Raw genomic sequence first — 12,909 nt, 5'->3', positions numbered from 1 at the left:
GGGAAATTAATTTTACATAAAATAGCACCACAGATTAAAGTGATGAGCTTCTTTTTTTTTTGTAAAAAGTGATGAACTTTTCACTGTAAACATAGTCGTCTCTTTTAAAAAGTAAATAATGAGAGCCATTTCACTTCATCTGCAAAGAACAGATAGTTGTTAAACGTTGTTTAATCATTAGGCTTCAGAAATAGTTGTGAACATTCTAACAATCTCATATGAACATGAGCTGGTACAAGTAGCATGAACGGTTTTTCAAATAAGGATTTTATTCAAATTTAAGTCTATGATACAAACGATAACTTTCAATTAGAATAAAAGGAAACGAAACTACTGATAATAATATGAGTTAAGAGCTCAATAATTCATGTCCACAACAATGTATAATAATAAACAAAAGACCAAAAACAACACACATATGCGACCAACATGTTTGATGTCCAACTTTCTTTTGTCTTCATATTACACATTTGCTTAGGACCACTCAAATCTTGGATCAAGCAGTCAAGGGCGGTGTAGGAGTCGAACTCTGGCTTGTGGGCCCCACTTTTCCCCACGGTTTAACTGACACGTCATCCTCATCGTTGTACGCGTAAGCAAAGCCACCGTGACGAGTCATGTCCATTCCGGCCATCTCGTCCTCTGTCGATATCCTCAAGAGATTCATCCTATGCAAACCGTAGAACAATGGCCCCATCGTCACGGATACCCACCCAATGATCACAACGATCTGAACTAACTGTGCGGCGAGCAGCTTTCCTCCCCCACCCATCAGCAATCCATAAGGCCTACTATCACCAGAGTAAACCTCGTTGACGTATCTTTTGGTCGCAAAGAGTCCGGTAAAGATCAGGCCCCATGCTCCGCATCCCCCGTGGAGTTGAGCGGCCTCAAGCGGATCGTCGTACTTGAGTTTCTTGGCGAGCAAGTTAAACCCGATCAATACCCATGATGCCACGAATCCGCATACTATAGCAGCCCACGGCTCTACCACGGCACATCCTGAGGTGATAGCTGCAAATCCGCCTAACAATCCGTTGCAAACGTCAATAACGTTCCAGTGACCCGCAAGGAGCCTTTTGCTGAATAGAGTGGTCAAAGCGGATGTACAGCCAGCGAGTGTTGTGGTGACCGCTGTACGGCCTACAGCGCTCCACTGTCCGTAGTATGGCCGAGACTTTTCGTAGGGTTTTAGAATGGTCAAAAAGGAACCAGGGTTGAATCCGTACCATCCAAACCACAACAAGAAGGTACCGAGTACGACAAGGGACGCACTGTGGCCACGTAACGCAACGGACCGGCCCATCCGGTCGAACCGACCTATTCTTGGTCCTTCGATCAATGCTCCCCACAGACCGGCAATCCCGCCTACCATGTGAACAACTCCTGATCCCGCGAAATCAATAGCGCCTGAACCAAACAAGAGATTGTTGTCGGATCTCGACGCGCTGGCCCAGCCGTCACTGGACCAAAACCAGTGTGAAACTGTCGGGTAGACAAAACCGGTCAAGAAAGAAGAGTAGATAAGGTAAGCAACGAACTGAGTTCGTTCAGCGATGGAGCCGCTGGTGATTCCCGCTGCGGCTATAGCGAAAGCCCATTGGTAGAGGAAAAAACTAAAGTCGGTGCCAGGGCGTTCGGGATAAGAGCTCAAGGCGAAGTAGCTGTGGTGGCGACCGATGAAGCCGTTGGATGGTGTTCCAAAGGCGAACGCGAATCCAAAGAGATAGTAAGAGATGGCTCCAGCTGCCGCGTCGAGGACGTTGGTGAGCATGATGTTCATAGTGTTCTTGGCTCGGACCGAGCCGGCGCAGAGCATGGCGAAACCAAGCTGCATGGCGAAGACTAGGTAGGCGGAGAAGAGAAGATACGTGTTGTCCACGGCGTAAGTTGTGTCGGAGAGTTTGTTGGAGATGTTGGAGAATTGAGAGCAGAGAAAGGTTGCCGCAGCGAGGGAAGAAGTAGAGTTAGAAGAAGAAGATAGGAGGACGGCGAGGTCCTTGGCGGAACAAGTGGTGGCTGGGATATCCATGGTGGAAAGAGAGTGAGAGTAATTTGATTATTTGAGATGTTTGCTTCAGACTCTTTGGTCGTGGAAGCTTGTATTTAAATTGGAAAAAGTAATACACTATTAACATTATTTTATTTCATGGGAAGGAAAAAAGAAGTAGGGTAGACGCCTTTCAAAGGTTTTAAGGGTTCTACTTAGTATTTTAAGTACATGTTTGGGATTTTTTATTGTCCCAAAAAGTGTTGTGATGTAAGATCTATATTCATGTGATATTTTAAAAACAAATTTGGGGTTTAATAATGGAACTAGAACTTGTCTAGCGAGTATGAGGTAAGCATTGTTTTCATTTTTCTAATTATTATTATTATTTAAATTATGTATATTCAGAGTTTATATAACAAAAGGACAAATACAATATGTGTATAATTTAATGTTTTATATTGTAGTAGGTAATAATTCGCGTATGGCACAGAATGAGATGATTAATTTCATTATATCTTAAGATAAAAAATATTAGGTCTATTTAATATGAATATCGTTTCGATTTTAGGTTAGTTTTTCTTGCTTTTAATCTATTAAATACAACAATCATTCTAAATCAATATTTATTCTATTTATTTTATTAAAATGCTTGAGATCTTTAGATTTTTTTTCAAAATAACCAAAAAATATTATTATTTGTTTGGTTTCATGTTATATGGATTTTAGGCAGTCTTAATGTCAAACCATAATTTCATATTATAATTTTAAATGTAAGGAAAATCAAATAAAATTTAGATAATAATTTAAGAAAAAGAAAAGAAAATTATTAAGACAAATTGTTTCATTACAATTTGGTATATGGTGAATAGAAACATTAAAAATAATATTTTAGCTTCCAAGAGAATTAAAATCATCAATTGTAGTGAATATTTAGCTATATAGGTGTTCACCTCAATGTGCACATGTATGTAGCGTTAAGAAAAATATCCGTAAATTTTGATTTGGTTTTTTATCCTTTTCAATTCAAACAAAAAATATGGATATCTGTAACTTTACGAAGAAAAGCAAATACTAATATGTAATATCGTAAAAAATGAAGAAATTACAAATACTAATATTTTTTAAAACGGATATTCGATCCAATCTGTTATATGCTTATATATACATATATTTAATGAATTATATATATATATATATATATAAGTTATAAATAATATATTATATAAATTTTACAATATTTTTATTTACTAAATTTATTAAATCTAAGTATTACTTTTCAAAAAGGTAAATAAGTTTTATATTTTATAGAAATTTTTTATTATTTCTTATTATTTAGATTTTATTTATTTTAAAATTAATTTATTTATTTTACGGATCAAAATCGGTTAAAAAACTATTTTCCGGATATCCGGGACACCGTTTATCCGGATGGCTATGAATCAAATGGAATCGGATTATTGAATATTCAGACAAAAAAATTAGATCACAAATATCTCCACAATCTCGGATATCCGATTCGTGCCCACATTTACATGTTATTAACATTAAAAGACATTTTATTCAAAATAACACATGAAAGATAATATTATATTAAATTAAATTTAAAAAATAACATAAACCTAAACTTAATGAATTTTTGTTCTTAAGTTTTAGGGTATAGAATTTAGGTTTATGAGATAAAGTTTTTATTCGACGTACGTAGTTCATATATAATGGTTTACCCATACTTTTTCTATAATTTATCTAATCAATACATATTAATAGTATCAATGTATTCTAATACTATTTAGCACCCAAAAAAATCAGTATGAAATAACTAAATAGAGAGTATCTTAAAAATATGAAATAAATGATTTCTTAATCTATATGTTTGCATATATTTTATTTTAAAAGTTATGTAAAGTACCTTAATCTCATCAAATTAAACATAATTCTTTATATATATTTTCTTTAAATTCAATAACTTTTAAAAAATTAAAATTTGATACTAATTATTTAAAATATTTTTATTAAATTAAAACTTGATACTCTATTTTTGTTGGCAACAGTCTATCAACTCTAGAACTATATTAAAAAGGAATATTGTTAAAACTAATATTTCTATTCCATGGAAATTTTACTATTATAAGATTCTTATTGACGTTAAATTTGTCATTATATTTACACATTAAATCATGGAAATATATCATCATCACATATGAAACTATTCTACCATTTAAATAATATTTTAATATTAGATATTTCATATTTTGATATAACAAAAGTTTATAATCTTTTTAAGTGTTATTATTTTAAAAATTAATTTAATTTAATTATTATTAAAATATCATAAATGAATACTAATTAATTTTTAGTTAAATAATGAAAATAAACAAAATATGATATTTTCTACAAAAGGTTTATAATATTTCTATGGAATTACAAAAAAAAAATTCAACTATCATCAAACGTCACAATTCACAACGGATTAGATTAAAATGGTTTTTATATATATTAAAATCTACAACTTTATATTATCTTGGAGTGAATTTTTTAAAACTTTTAAGAGAGGGAGTCAAAAAAATTATGTACTATTGTTTTAACTATTTTAACTATTATCAAAACTTTCATTCACGTTGGTAATTATTTACACATTAAATTATGTAAATATAATTCATAATAACACATGAGATTTTTTCTACAATTAGTAGTTTTATTATTTGATATTTCATATTTTGCTATAACAAAAGCTTATAATCGTTTAAATTATTAATATTTTAACAATTAATCAAATAAACAATTGTTCTTAATATTTTATTTTCTATGTATTTATAAAAAGTCCAACTATTATCCACCACTAGAACAGATTAAAATTATCAACTATATAATACATTTATAAAAAAAATCATACATAATTAGAATTTTACATCTACAATTATATATCATCAATGATTAAAGATTTTAAAATTTAAATTTTATTAAAAGTAATTTTTAACTTTTAAAAAGAGAGTCAAAAAGTCATGTACTTCTCTTTTAAATATTTTTAAATATTCTTAAAACTTTCATTAATGTTAAGAGGATCATTCTTTACATATTAAATCATTTAAATATAATTTATCTTCACATGAAATTATTCTACTATTAAATAATATTTTAATATTATATATTTATTTTCCTATAATAAAAGCTTATAATATTTTAATTATTATAATTTAAAATAAAAATATTCTAGTAGTTGATTGATATGGTAACTAATCATTAATATGCGGTTTGATTGAGTTGATTGATATGAAGATTTGCAAGAAAGTGGGAATAGAAATCATGATATATTAATTATTATGAAGAATTTCTAAAATATAGGGAGTTATTTTGAAAGGTAATTTATTTTAGGTAATTAATAAATGATTAATTTTGGTTTTTGAACTTCTTTTTGTATTATCGAATTGTTTTAAATTAGATTTGCAAGCTTTCTTAGGGAACACGACATGTAATGGTTATGTATTTATTGAATCAATTTTAAGGCAACAGTTTTTAGTAATTTTGTGGTCAGTTCAATTTAAAAACAAAACGTATTTTAACACCAATGTCATTCCATTGTAATTTTTGTAGGAAACTAAGAATTAAATACAAAATGTACTTCCCTTTTAATAGTTTAGATTAATAGTTTAGATTGCTTATTCCTTTTTAATTGTGTGAACAAAAAAATGATTGTATCACTTAATATATGTAAATATTAAGATTTCTTTTTGTATAACTCTGACTCTGGCATTGGTTTCTCTATGTATATATGTAGTGATTATATAATCTATCTATAATATCATTCGAATCATTACCAAAAACATAACATTATTCAACAGACAACACCTTCTGTCTCGTCATGGATAAGTAGTTGTTTCTCGTTCTTGCCAATCCAAACAGAACCTAAAAGCGTCATTTTTTGTAACACAGAGTTGTAATCGTTTAGATAAAGTAAAACTTGCTTTCAGATTTTATTCCTAAGGTTACAAAAGTTTTTTGTTAATACAAAGGTTGATAAACTCATTATATAGAGAGTACTCTGTTTCTTATAACAAAGTTTGATAAACACAAGAGTAGCTAATGCAAGTACTCTTCTTCTTTTACTCTGTCCTGGTCTTGGCTTTCTTGGTAGATCAGACTCATACTCCCTCTCCAGACGGAAGAATCTTAAGTTGCTCTCTATCTGAAAGCTACAGCTAGGGCAAAACCACCTAAGCCCTAATCTCCCTTTCGTCGCATTTCCAAAACCATAGTTGAGACAATTGTTGCAGTCTTTCTCAGACAAATCTGGCGTGCACTGCACGGAGGCGAAGAATGTCGTGTTAGATTTCGGACCAGTACCATTTCCTTGAGCATACTTCCTCTTAATTCCACCTGATGCAGCTTCTTGTCTGAGTCGGTTAAGTAACTCGCCCTGCAACCGGATAAACTCCTTTCTATCCCCCGTTGCGTTTTTAGGGTTTGGAGCCTCCAAGACAGGGACTCTTTCGAGTTTCCCTCTAATAGGTTTGTCTGAATAACGAAACATACATTTCGTGGCACGTACGTAAGCTTCTCTATGAGCTGGACAGTACGTTGTGGTTAGGTTTACTGCAGCTTGGAAAATACAGTTGAGACAATCTCCTCGCGTGACTACTCTGTTGCAGAGTCCCATGGCTTCTATACGTTCTTGATCTCCGACCAAGAAGTTGTAGAAGTTGTAGGTGTTGGGCTGGCGAGAAGGGATTGAAGAGACAAGACGGTTAAGGTTGTTGGAGAATAAAGATCCGGAGAAGTTGCTTTGTTGGGGGGATAAACATGTTGCTTTTGAAGTAAGGTTCCAAATATAACTGTTAATGTTTGTGGTGATTGGTTGTGCTAAGCTGAGAAATGGAACGAACAAGAAGAAGAACAACAACAACAAGTGCTGTGGTCGAGAAGAAGAACAAGAAGAACATGTCATGACCATAGTGAATGTTCTCAGATTTTGAATGTTTTAGTTTCTTCAGTGGTTTTCTAGTTTATATACTCCAAATACGAACCAAGTAAAACGCTAAGTTCATAGACCAAAAAATGAAAAGTCTAAAGAAAAAATCTTATAAAATCAAAAACAGCTTATTGATGCCCGTGACTTACGTCAACATAGGGGTCCCTGCTACATCGCTATAATAATGATATTAGATAGCTGAACTGCGGTTGTAATCTAGGATGATATAACTTGAAACCTCAAGGAAGAAGATGTTGATTTTAAAAGTTGTTAATGTTGTGAACAGCCGTCGTTTAGGTTAGAAGAAGAATAGAGAAGAAAACGTATTGAGGCAAATACCCGTTTAGGGTTTCTTATTAATGATGTGATAATAACTTACAAACCCTTAGACCCATATTTATACAGCCTCAAAAAACCCGATTTCCTTTTCCCAATAGAAATAGTAACTTTCCTAAACCGAAAAGGCATACCGTACCGCGGGGGCCTGCGGCCCCCGCACCCCCAGATGTCAACCTTGATAACGAGTGTCAACCTTGATAACCGAAAAGGCATTCCCACGAGTGCTGGGCATTTTACTGGTACAATAGAGATTTAAGACACAAAGATGCAACAAACACCACCTTGACGAAAAATCTCTACAAAACTCCTTATCCCGTCTATCTTCTGGGGGAACCTCCATTGCTTCTTAGCATTGGCAAACACGGAGCAGATTCAAGCAATGCTTGAACTTCTCCGTTGTAACAGGCTTGGTCAACATGTCAGCTGGATTCTCCGACGTATGCACCTTCTCCAATAAGACTTCTCCAGAAGCTGCTAACTCCCTTATCTTGTGAAACCTTATACGTATGTGCTTCGTCCTTCCATGATACACTTGATTCTTAGCCAAGCATAACGCGCTTTGACTATCACAGTGTAGCTGAACACCTTCTTGATCAACACCCAACTCGGATACAAGTCCTTGTACCCATACTGCTTCCTTAGCTGCTTCTCCAAGTGCCATGTATTCAGCTTCAGTGGTTGACATCGCTACAATACCTTGTTGTACCGATCTCCAGCAAATAGGTGCTCCTGCAAGAGTAAATACATACCCCGTAGTTGACCTGCTATTATCAAGGTCTCCACCATAATCTGAATCCACGAACCCAATAACTGAATCCTGCACTTCTCCACCAAACATAAGCCCATAGTCACTTGTACCTCGCAAGTATCTTAGGATCCACTTCACAGCATCCCAATGTCTCCTCCCAGGATTCGACATGTACTTACTGACTTGACTAACTGCTTGTGCTAGATCCGGTCTTGTACACACCATTGCATACATCAAACAACCAACTGCGCTAGCATAAGGAACCTCTGCCATATCTTTGAGTTCTTCAGCAGACTTTGGACTTTGCTCTGCTGTAAGTATGAAGTGCTTCGCCAATGGTGTAGAGACTGGTTTTGAATTCGACATATCAAAACGTTCTAACACCTTCTCAATGTACCTCTTCTGAGAAAGCCATAACCTCTTAGAGCTTCTATCCCTGCGAATCTCCATTCCAAGAATCTTCTTTGCAGCACCAAGATCCTTCATCTCAAACTCTCGTCCCAGTAACCCTTTCAAACGATTTATGTCATCCATATCGTTTGCAGCAATGAGCATATCATCAACATATACCAGCAAGAATATGGGAGAATGGTCAAGGGTCTTGACATACACACAGCAATCGTACTCGCACCTTTGATAGCCTATTTTTATCATATATGAATCAAACCGTTTGTACCACTGCCTTGGAGCCTGCTTCAAACCGTATAAAGACTTCTTCAATCTACACACCAGATGCTCTTCTCCAGGCTTAACCAAACCTTCAGGTTGCTCCATATATATTTCCTCCTCCAACTCTCCATGAAGGAAGGCCGTTTTCACGTCCATCTGCTCAAGATGCAGATCCCAAACAGCTACCAAACCCAACACAGCTCGTATGGAAGTGTGTCGTACTACCAGCGAGAATATCTCGTCGTAGTCTATTCCTTTCTTCTGCGAGTACCCTTTTGCCACTACTCTGGACTTGAACTTCTTAGGTTCTTTCACAGACATCCCTTCCTTCTTCTTGTAGATCCACTTGCAGCCAATTGCTCTCTTCCCTTCAGGTAACTCCCCAAGATCCCAAGTCTCGTTCTTATCCAGACTTACTGCCTCTTCCGTCATAGAACCAATCCATTCATCCCTCTCATTGCTATTAATAGCTTCATGATATGTGGTAGGATCATCCATCTCGACCATAAGAGCATAGTTGACCATGTCTTCAAACCCGAACATGACTGGAGCCTTTATTGTACGTTTTGGTCTTCTAGAAACCAAACTCTCCTCTGTTTCACGTTGAACCTCTTTCTGTGTCACTTCCACAGACCGCTCATCACTAACTTCATCTGGTTTAGCTGCACCAGACTCCTCCTGAGTAACTTCAGAATCCGTGATAGTCTCAATGGTCAAAGGCACTCGGTCTGATATCGCCTGCTGCACCATATACTGCTCGTCAAAGACCACATCTCGACTAAACACCCTTTTCCTTGCCTCAGGATCCCATAACTTGAATCCTTTAACACCTTTCTCAAAGCCTAGAAAAATGCACTTCTTGGATTTCGAATCCAGCTTTGATCTTTCATCTCCTGCAACTAGCATGTAAGCTGGACATCCAAATATCCTCAAGTTTGATAGATCAATATCTACCCCAGTCCACACCTCTTCTGCGACCTTTCCTTCTAAGGAACTTCTTGGCGATCTATTGATGAGATAGACTGCCATGTTTACTGCTTCCGCCCAGAACTGCTTTGCTAACCCTGCATTCAACCTCAAACACCTTGCTTTCTCTGCAATCGAACGGTTCATTCTTTCAACGACACCGTTTTGCTGAGGTGTTTTACGCACTGTAAAGTGCCTCTGAATGCCATGCTCCGCACAAAACTTCTGGAACTTCCCGTCAGTATACTCTGTGCCATTATCCGATCTCAAGTACTTCAGCTTTCTCTCCGTCTGATTTTCTACTTCAGCTTTCCAAACCTTGAAGTTTTCGAACACCTCAGATTTCTGCTTCATGAAGTACACCCAAACCTTCTTAGAGAAGTCATCGATGAATAAAACGAAGTATCTTGATCCTCCCATAGATTGCACCCGAGTTGGCCCCCACACATCAGAATGGACATAGTCAATAAGACCTTTTGTCGTGTGTTGGCCCGTCTTAAAAGATACCTTGGACTGTTTTTCCATCACACAGAACTTGCAAAACTCCATCTTGCAATCCTTCAACCCGTCCAAAAGACCCCTTCTCAAGAGCTCTTTCAAACCGTGTTCCCCAATGTGGCCCATACGCATATGCCACAAGGTTGTACACTCCGACTCAGAAACTGCAGCTGCAGTACTACCTACAACCACGTTCCCTATCAACCGATATACGCTTCCAGCTGTCATCTGTCCCTTCATCACCATCATAGAACCTTTGAAAACCTTCAATACTTCATCATCATCTGATTTGTACTTGAAGCCGTTTCTATGTAGCAACCCCAGAGATATCAGATTCTTTTTCATGACTGGTATGTGTCTGACATCAGTTAATGTCCTGATAGTCCCATCATACATCCGAAACTTGACTTGTCCAATGCCCACAACACCACACGCCTTGTCATCCGCAAGTCGAACAGAGCCCATGTTTCCAGCCTTGTACGTTTCAAACCACTCCCTGTTAGGGGTCATGTGGAATGAAGCGCCTGTATCCATTATCCAGGTATCCGAGTGATCACCTGACGTAACAGCAAGCATATCCGAATCAGATGATTCTTCCGAGTCTTCCACCTTCTGAACCATGTTTGCAGAGTTCGACGTCTCCTTCGAATTCTGCCCTTTGTCCGGACAGTCTCTCCTATAGTGGCCAGGCTTGCCACACCTATAGCAGACTACTTTCTTCCCGAACTTTGACTTTGACCTTTTCTTGCTAGTATCATCCTGCTGCTTCCCCCGCTGCCTTCCTCTATCCTGACTGACATACAGCCCGTCACCTTGAGAGTTGTCACCCACGCCTGTATTCTGCCTTCTCTCATGGTGAGAGAGTAGTGCTGCAGAAACTGTCTCCAGCTTTATGGTCGTTTTATCGACTGTTAGAGCTGTTAACAACGTCTCATATTGAGGAGGCAGAGAACACAGCAAGATCATGGCTTGATCTTCGTCCTCAATCTTCACATCCACACGAACCAGATCCCCGATGATTTGATTGAAGTTGTTGACGTGTGCAACCAGATCCCCGCTCTCAGACATCTTCAAACCGAACAACCTCTGCTTGAGGTATAGTTTGCTAGATAACGATTTTGACATATACATCTTTTCCAACTTATCCCACATCTCCTTACAAGTTGTGAGGTCCATCACCTGATGTGTTATGTCATCCGACAAACAGAGTCGAATCGTTGAGACGGCCTTATCCTGCATCTCTTCCCAATCATCCTGATCCATCGCTTCCGGTTTCGTCTCCAACAGAGACTTCTTCATCCCTTGCTGCGTAAGTAAGTCTTTAACACGCCGTTGCCACAGACCGAAATTTCCCTTCCCATCGAATCTTGGAACATCGAACTTAAGAGAACTTCCTCCGGTCATCCTTTAGGGTTCGCAACCAGGCTCTGATACCACTTGTTGTGAACAGCCGTCGTTTAGGTTAGAAGAAGAATAGAGAAGAAAACGTATTGAGGCAAATACCCGTTTAGGGTTTCTTATTAATGATGTGATAATAACTTACAAACCCTTAGACCCATATTTATACAGCCTCAAAAAACCCGATTTCCTTTTCCCAATAGAAATAGTAACTTTCCTAAACCGAAAAGGCATACCGTACCGCGGGGGCCTGCGGCCCCCGCACCCCCAGATGTCAACCTTGATAACGAGTGTCAACCTTGATAACCGAAAAGGCATTCCCACGAGTGCTGGGCATTTTACTGGTACAATAGAGATTTAAGACACAAAAATGCAACAGTTAAGCATATAAACCATTCGTTCACTAACTAGACTAAACTACCAAGACTGGTGGTATATTTGTCATTGATTCAATATGTATTGTACTATATGAAACTAATTTTAGAATTAATTACTGAAGGTTCTTTTTTTTTTGATCAAATTACTGAAGGTTCTTATGATTGGAACTAATAATAAATATTAGAAAAAAAAAACATATTGGAAAAGCAGAACCATCAGAAACGGCAATATATGAGTACAAAATTTGAACCATAAAAGACGGGCACTGGCTTCACGTTCTTTTATACATGTGATATGTCTGTTCTCCTTAGCTAAAACGACCGTAGTTGAGTGGTCAATGAAATCTCTAAGGAGATTTTCAGAAATGTTATTTTCTGATATTTTTAAAGTATCACTTTATAAGATTTAATAAAATTCCTTATTGATATTATAAAATAAATTTTTAAATTTTGTTCATAAGTATTTAAACTTATTTTATAAAACTTGAATGATATGTTATGAACTTATATAATTCAAAATGTATAAAAACATATAATTCATAAAATTATAAGTTAATTTGAAAATGTATAAAGTTAGAATTTTTTGATATGCCACTGCGGATGCAGTTATTTACAGGTCTTATCAACAGCTTATATTTTGATAAATCAACTTATAGAAATAGTAAATTTGAAAAGTGATTATATAGTATTGTTGAAAAAAATATGTCCAAAAGAGTTTTATCAAATTTTCTTCATCATATTATCATAGGTGTCACCATAACCATGTTATATAATGGCTCCAAACCTTAGTATAGTTAATAGTTGTATAATTTTTATTTATGTTAAAATATTGATTATTAAGTTTGGTGAATAAATTTAACTGAAAATGATAAAAATGATGTTTTAGATTTTAAATTTTGTTGGTCTACTTATTTAATATCGTGTTTGAAATGATATGTAATTATTATTCACAATTTTA

General features: G+C 36.1%; 2 protein-coding genes across 2 annotated transcripts; both read right to left on the bottom strand.

Annotated features, from left to right (window-relative positions):
- Window positions 1-246: 246 nt before the first annotated feature.
- Window positions 247-2,108, bottom strand: LOC108827620 (ammonium transporter 1 member 2). The gene has a single exon (XM_018601061.2). It carries the CDS (start codon window positions 2,030-2,032, stop codon window positions 497-499), a length of 1,536 nt encoding a protein of 511 aa, XP_018456563.1. The 5' UTR covers window positions 2,033-2,108; the 3' UTR covers window positions 247-496.
- A 3,710-nt stretch (window positions 2,109-5,818) lies between these two features.
- On the bottom strand, window positions 5,819-6,932 carry LOC108825060 (cysteine-rich receptor-like protein kinase 41). Its single transcript, XM_056994914.1, has 2 exons — window positions 6,081-6,932; window positions 5,819-5,893 (listed from the first exon to the last, which is right to left on the bottom strand). Exons 1-2 carry the CDS (start codon window positions 6,930-6,932, stop codon window positions 5,819-5,821), a joined length of 927 nt encoding a protein of 308 aa, XP_056850894.1.
- Window positions 6,933-12,909: the final 5,977 nt, after the last annotated feature.

This window comes from Raphanus sativus, chromosome 9 (genome assembly GCF_000801105.2).
Source record: "Raphanus sativus cultivar WK10039 chromosome 9, ASM80110v3, whole genome shotgun sequence".
In the NCBI taxonomy this organism is placed as follows: domain Eukaryota; kingdom Viridiplantae; phylum Streptophyta; class Magnoliopsida; order Brassicales; family Brassicaceae; genus Raphanus; species Raphanus sativus.
This window is presented reverse-complemented; position numbering and strand designations above follow the sequence as displayed.